General features: G+C 29.9%; 1 protein-coding gene across 1 annotated transcript in view; it reads right to left on the bottom strand.

Moving 5' to 3' along the window:
- LOC111622764 (myosin-I heavy chain-like) overlaps positions 1–8,307 on the bottom strand; it is a 45,193-nt gene that overhangs the window by 10,835 nt on the left and 26,051 nt on the right. Inside the window, exon 4 of the mRNA XM_023365187.1 lies at positions 411–574. Coding sequence (XP_023220955.1) covers positions 411–574 — 164 coding nt within the window. The remainder of the gene's footprint in view (positions 1–410; positions 575–8,307) is intronic.

Consider the following 8,307-nt stretch of genomic DNA (forward strand, 5'->3'; position numbering starts at 1 on the left):
ATACAGTAGAGCGTCGTTTATCCGAAAGCTGGTTATCCGAAACGTCCGTTATCCGAAAGCATTCCAGTCGGCAAATTTAAATTTTCGCTAGTGCTGTGGCGCTGCAATCTTCGGCTATTTCTCGAGCTATTCAAATATTTTACGTTTTTGATACTAAATTAACATCTGAAGTATAATTTTTTATTGTTTTTATATTTTTCAATATATTTATTTTGTTTGTACAAAATAAAGAAATAATTTTTAACGATACAATAGCCATGATTATTATTTTAAAAAGTTTATGTTAGGCTTAACATTGACGAAAATTCAACGCAAAGCGACATGCAATGGAGAAAAATTTCAACACAGGATAGGTTAATATATCTTTTCGTACATAATCGGTTATCCGAAAAATAAGTTATCCAAACAACCCCAGTCCCCAATTGATTCGGATAAACGACGTTCTACTGTAATAATAATTGTTATTCTTTAAAAAACTTACAATTTCTTGTTCCAAAGCAAATACATAATGGTTAAAAAATTTATGTAGTTTTTCATTAGTATAATTAATGCAGAGTTGTTCAAAGCTGTTTGTCTATAAATAAATAAATATATTGTATAAAATATATAAACTGTACTTAAAAATATCATTACAAAATTTTGATTAGCTTTTCTTTTATAAAATATAGTCATCTAACATTAACCTGAAATCCTTAAAAGCTAAAACTCACAACCAGTTCCTGTTTTATTTGTTTTCATGGTACAAAAAAGCAGAAACTGGTTTTTTGCTTTTTTAATGTTTATATACAATAAGTTTAATATTTTCAGTTTTTCAGGAATTTCAAACACTAGAAAACCAATACCCAATTTCAAAAAAAGTGAATCACAGTTCAACTCAAATGAAAACATTCTTTTCATGCAGCAACAATTTTAGGCTTATAATTTATTTTAAGATCTATTTCAAGTAATAAATTCAGTTTTATACATTTTATACAATATATTTATTTATTTATAGACAAACAGCTTTGAACAACTCTGCATTAATTATACTATTATTATGTAGTATAATTAATGCAGAGTTGTTCAAAGCTGTTTGTCTATAAATAAATAAATATATTGTATAAAATGTATAAAACTGAATTTATTACTTGAAATAGATCTTAAAATAAATTATAAGCCTAAAATTGTTGCTGCATGAACAGAATGTTTTCATTTGAGTTGAACTGTGATTCAAACATGAATTTAAATATGCAATATTTAATTAAAACAGGTGTTTATTTCTAGAAAAATTAAAAATTTATTATCTTTCCATGAAATAAATATGTTTTCATATAAAGCTTTCTCTGTTAACACTGTCTTTTTATATTGTTCAAAGTGCTTTCAGGTTAGACTCTCAGTTCTTCAATATACTCACACATTTTATTTTCCTTTTATTTTTGACAGTGTGACACAATACATACTATAGTTCTAATCAACAATCTTAATTTATTTATTTTATTTTTTACTTTTATTTCTAACTTAATAGAAAATACCTATATTTCACTTGGTATAATTATTTCATTCATAACCTAGCTGGATCTTTTTTTCATTGATAAAACTGTCAGGAAATATTAGCAAGTCAAATGAAAGTAAACCAATGTGTTAAAAGCAATGACCACCAGCATTGAGGTATTTGTCTTGGGTTGCAAGTGTTATTCCAATCAGAAGTTAAGAGTACAACTCTTCTTACTGATGAGCAAAAGACTGATATTATAACAGATAGAACATTTATTTCCTGAACATTTTAGTTCCATTATTCATAAAAATTACTTTATTTAAAATCACAACATAATAATTGCATATATATTTTTAATAATACCAGCATGACCAACAATTTGATTGCTTTATTATTTTATGTCAATCACAGATAATATAGTCTGTTGAAAGCAAATATAAATTCCATATTTTCCACCTTAAAATTTTTTAACTATCACTGTACAGTATGAGATAATGAGTAAAATTGTCTTTGTTTCTGATAGATGCAGCAGAAAGACCATGTACAAATACTAAACAAGAAAAAAAACTGAAACATGTTAAACGATGTTCATGCCATGTTTACAAAAAACAGAGAATCTGAGGTGTCAACTAATGTACCAGTACAATAAGTAAATATACAAGGGTCATTCTAAAAGAAAAGAACGTTTTGATTTGACAAGCTGTGCAGTTCTCCCACCAACCCCACCGCTGTGTCACGAATCTTCCCATTTTTTCGCCATTTTTGTCACTAACAGTGAGCTGCAATGATTGTTTACTGTTTATAGTGTGACTTTGAAATGTGTGACAAAATTAAAGATCCCACCAAATGTAAGGTTCATAGTGTAATATGCTTTTTTAAATCAAGAAAAAGTCTGCCCTATTGAAATTTACAGACAGATAACCAAGGTTTACGGTAATGTGATGAATAAAGCTTCAGTTTGAAACAAACAGTGGGGATTGTTGCCCAGAGGCATTGTGCTTCTTCAGGATAATGCACATGTGCATGCTGCTGCATTGACAAAGAACTTGCTTCAGCAGTTTAAGTGGCAAGTTTTTGAACATCCTCCTTATAGCCTAGCCTTGGCTCCGAGTGATTACCAACTTTTCCCAAAATTGAAGGATTTTTTGGCCAGGAATCACTATGGAAGTGACAACGAACTGAAAGAGGCCATTAATGACTGGTTTGAGAACTTGGTGGTAACTGAGTGTGCAGAAGGCATAGAAAAGCTGGTGATATGCTATGACAAATGTTTAAATTTGTGCGGCGATTACGAAGAAAAATAGCTAAGGATCATATGTGTTGTAAAATAAGTTTTATTTCATTATCTTAAGTAAAAATATCTAGAGAAACAAACATTCTTTACTTTTAGAATGACCTTCATACCTATTTTTTTCAACATAATTTTATAAGAGTAGGTTAATAAACTTTATATAAAAGAATAAAAATATGATGATAAATTGAGTTTCATGAGTCAAAAGTATTGACAATCACATTCTTATGAAAGTTGGCCAAACTGGGATTATACCATCGTAAGATCTCTGGAGAAAAAGAATAAACTAAATGAGAAGAATTGTATCATTTTACATGGAGAAAATAAGCAAAATATATCCCTATTCATATTCTTCTCCATTTTATGTTATTGTAATAATGTTGTTAATTTAATTTTTTTTAAAAGCCTTATGAAGATATAATAACCAAAAATTTTTGTCTGTTGTAATTGGACAAAAATTGTAAAAATTGGACAATTATTACAACAGAACTGTTGTAATAATTGGACAAAAATCTGTTAAAGCAGTTCTTTATTAGAAGCTACATTAGAAGCTACAACAGAATTTCTAATAAAGCAGTTCTTTATAAATTTTATAAATCTGTGAATCATTTTAGTTCTGTAAGTCTCTGATTCTTTAGTGAATTAGCAACTTCCAAATCAATGGAATGTATTAATACTTATTTTATAATAAGCTAATCTTTTGAATTAAAATTCTAAAATATAATTGCAAAATTTTCTGCTACTAATAAATACATAATGAATATATTATCTATATATTCTAACAGAAACAAATTCCAAATCAATGGACATTTTATTGTTCTTATGAATTAACTCACTATCAGAAAAAATAAAAACAAGAATGAGAATAATTTTAATTAAAAGATAGTTTGGCTTTTTGCTGAACTTATCACTTAATAACATATTAAATTTAGAACTACTGCATTGTACTGTTAGAAAATACAATATCAAATTATAGTAACTTTTAATTAAGTTGACATATACAGGTAGTATATGTCAACTTAATTATCAGCTGATCAATGTATCACTAAAGTCTATATTAATGCATTCTGACTTAAAATTAATTAAAACTAAATGACAAACTATCATAAATTTATTTAATATACAAATGCTTAAACATTTTGAAATACATGAAATTCAAATTTGAAGTCTATTTAACTATATTTGCACTCTATGGTTTGAAATGATATAAACTATAAGATTCACTTAGAATCTATTTGAATTATCAAAAAAGAAAAGTTATCGTTGAATACAATCTAAAAATAAATCAAACTTTGGATTTGCTTTAAGAAAAACAATTTATATTTAAAAAAGTAAACAATACAGAACTTTAAAAGCAATTTTTTACAATAAGAATAAATCCTAAATCTTGAAACTTCAACTCAAATATAAAAAATACAGTAGAACCTCGATTATCCGGACTAATTGGGGATGAAGGTAGTCCGGATAAGAAAAATCCGGATAATCGAAACAAATACTTTAATTTGTCTTTTAATGATAATACAACACNTGGGGCTACTACCACATACAAACACCATTCACGTGCAATGTGTAGTTTTGGCGGAAAAGTGAAATATAGGGACATACATGTCCATTTTTATATATAGATATATATAAAGAGGTCACAAATCACGTACTTTGTAATTGTTAAAATATTGTGTTTGTATCTCCTTTGCTGTACTCACTCACCCACACGTACAAACTTGTCATATACTGTTTACTGAACATATTTTGTCTTGTCATTGTATTTTTACTTGTTCAACAATTATAATGAAGATGCTCAATGATTCGACACTTCCCTTCAATCTTTCCCTATTTTCTTTCCCTCCCTACTTACTATCACTTTCGCTTCTAATTTCAATTTCATCACTTCTAATTTCTGAGAGGTAAAGACTGTGCACACACAGACAACCTCTCTACTCTTTTAATGTAATGTAATGTATATAAGACAAAAACTTCTCTATGGTAATGATAAAGACTGATGTTAATATATAATTATTTAATTCTGAAAATAAACTAGAAATTATTAACTTAAAAAAATTACTCTCTTTAAGATCAATACTAGAATAAATCATTATATGACAAATACAAAGTATCAAAAAAGCTTTTGCAGGGATAAAGAGTTTTACTATATTAGTATAAATAGTATTTGTATCATCATCACCATCATAAAAATTAAGTACAGCAAGTGATTGGTTAACGAACAGTTCAGATAACGAACACTTTCATAAAAGATTTTTATGTTCAGACAATGAACACCTCACAGAACAAACATGAGAAGAAGTGACGTAAAATAATGAATACCGATTGATCTTTCCTTGTCTTTAGGCAACAATTCAAAACTTTTCAGAGCACAGGAGACATCGACATTGACACTCAAGCCGGTATTTACTGATTGGATAGTATTCCTCTGAACTTTTAAGCTCTCCCTTGTAATTCCAGCCTTTTATTTTTCTGAGAGAAACAACTCTTTTATAGTATTCGTGAGACTGTCAGGATGATACTTGTTAAGTTTTGCATCAGTTTTTATTTTCAAAAGATGAGAGTATAATAACAAAGGTAGAGAGTGAGCAGAAGATGCCTAATGTTGCTAGGCAGTATGGCTTGAACAGGTCTACTGTAGGTTGCAGTTCAATCTTATTTTCTAAGACACATACAGTATAATCAAGAAGACTCAAGCAGCTAAAGGAGTAACAAAAATCACATCTGAAAAATAAAGAACATTGAAGAGCTCCCAATGGAACCTGAAGCTGATCTGATGACAGAAGAACTCCAAGAAACTCAGTGAAATATGTTTCTCTCTGAAAAAGAGGATTAATGCCAATATCTGCTCTTAAACATCTTTTGAAGAAGTGGGACAACAGTCTTAGAATGGCATCCAAACCAGGTTGAGATAAATAGGCTTGGGGATCTCTACAATTACAATACTATTAATTACTTCTGAAAAATCCTGAAGAAAAGAGAAAAGCAATCAACATTAGACAGATTCTTTAACCCCCACAAACGGAAAAAACATGACTAATAAAAATGCAAGACTGTGTATATATGTATTTTTATTATTACATATAAATAAACATAGTAAGGAAGTATATATTTTTTTATTTTTTTGAGGTCTCCAGAATGAATTAATCAATGTCCCATAAAAACCTGTGGTAAATCAATAATCAGTTAACGAACAATTCGAATAGCACAAAGTCTTGGAACAGATTATGTTTGTTAACCGAACACCCATTGTATATCTGATAATTAGATATAAAGTAATTTGACTAGAGGTAGTTGGTTAGGCTGCCATTATGCCATCATAAGATGTCAGCCTAACAAACTGACATCTTATGATAATGGCAACCTAACCAACTATCTCTAGTTATATTACATCTTGTATCTATGTATACAAATACGTTGCTAAATCTATATCACTTTATATATAACTTTTATTTGAGAAAATCAACATGAAATCACATCATTCATCAAAGACTATATACTTTGGAACTAGTTATCATCATCAAGAGCAACTAAGGCAGCAACTCAACATTTAAGCAATTAATTTAATAATTAAATAATTGATATTCTATCTGTTCAAACATTTCAAACAAATTTTTGAAAATTAAATTAAGCAGATGAATACTAATAAAGCTCCATCTTTCAGGCTATTTCCTTTTTAATTTTTTTTTAATCGAAATTTCTTTCATCAAACTATCTTTTGTCCTTTTCCAATCTACTTCATTATCAATTCAATATACCTATCTTTGATGTTAATTGCCTCTGATTCTTGGCTTTTCTTCCAATGCATAACTTTTTGGCTGTCCATATAGTCTCTTCCTCTTTTATTTCTTCCAACAAACTTCTGTCTTTCCATTTAACTTCTGCTTGTCTTCAATTCTGTACTTTTTAATTTTGCCTTCTGTATCTATATGGATCTCACAAATAAAATGGTAAATAAATTGGTCTGACAGAATCCTTTCTGTATATTCTCATTTTGTGTTCTTCTGGCATTTTATCAATCCATATGTCTATCTCCACACTCTTCCAGTATTTTATTTTCTACCAATTCACTAAGATCTCGTCTTCAAAATGATTCAGCTAAGCCTGTACAAACTTCTGGGAGGAGTAGGTTGCTCAAAGTCAAATCAGAATCATATAGCAATGCTGAGTTGGAAACACCATCTTCATGCAGTAGATGGAATTATCATATATTTCTGAAGGACATCTTGCCAGAGCTATTGCATGAACAAAAGGTCCCTCAGTTGCTACAACATGCAATATGCTTCCAGCACAATGGGACCCCACCCCATTTCAACAATGATGTTCATCATGACTTAAGTTTGACATTTGGACATCAGTAGATCAGATATGGTGGTCCCATTAATAGGCCTGCAAAACTGCCAGACTAAACATCTTCTTCCAGGGTTATATCAAAGGACTGGTGTATGACACTCCTGTTGAAAGTGATGAGGACCTTGTAGCATGCATCTCTGTAGCTGCTTCAAAAGTCCAAGACATGCCAGAAATTTTTCCAAAATGTACATGCATTTCACAAATGTCTTGTGAGTAATAAAAAGTATTTCATTTGCTTATGTGATGCTCTTTCATTTCTCATCCTCTCTGTACACTACTACATGAAAATGGCATTTCCGACCTGGCATTGCCATAGGATTCCAATTTGTCTTTCTGCAACCTACCCAACCCAGAAGTTTGTACACACTTAGCTGAATCATCCTTTATAGGAAAACCAATGGATATTCCTCTTGTTTGTCTGTAAAACTTTGTTAAATCAAAAACATAACTCAAAGAATATTAGATGCAAAATATATGATAACACATTAAATCTCAATCCAATAACCTTAATCATACTAAATCTGGATTTTTCAGCAACAACTTTCTTGCATAGAGGAAGGCTTGTTCCTGCCTCACACTTGGGTATAATGGTTCAAAATCTAGTGTAGTAAGATAGTCCTTTTCCTGTCCTTGTCCTCTATCAATTCCATCAGATCATTCTTTAACTCATAACTGTACTTAACAAACCATGGATAATGATCTTTTAAAACTTGAATTATTTTAGGGTTTGTTTGACCTTATTTATAGGAAAACTGCATTCTTCTACTATTGATCTAAAACCCATAAGTCTTTGTGAGTTTTAACATAGCAAACTGTCTCAAACTCTAATCCTAATACAGTAGAACCTCGAAAACTCGGCCTAATGTGGACCGAAGGGTGGCCGAGTTTGTGAAAATGCCAGGTTATTGGGAATGGGGTTAAAAAAATAAGTACGAGTGTTTCCTCAGAAAATACTGTACTGTACTTGTATGTATTGTTTACTTGAGAATATAACAGAGAATAAACTACCCAAATACCCTTAAACAAAGGAAAAGTACGTCCTTTATGAAGGCATAGAGCCTTTACTACATGAAAATGAAAATTAATGAATACACTGTGTACAGTAATTTACCTGATAAGACAGACCTCAGAAAAATACTTTATGAGAGCTTTTATACTTTTATAAAGCTGTCTATAATGAAAATTAATT

The sequence above is a fragment of the Centruroides sculpturatus genome, unplaced genomic scaffold (assembly GCF_000671375.1).
Source record: "Centruroides sculpturatus isolate CEXI.00-Female unplaced genomic scaffold, Cexi_2.0 scaffold157, whole genome shotgun sequence".
NCBI classification, from domain to species: Eukaryota; Metazoa; Arthropoda; class Arachnida; order Scorpiones; family Buthidae; genus Centruroides; species Centruroides sculpturatus.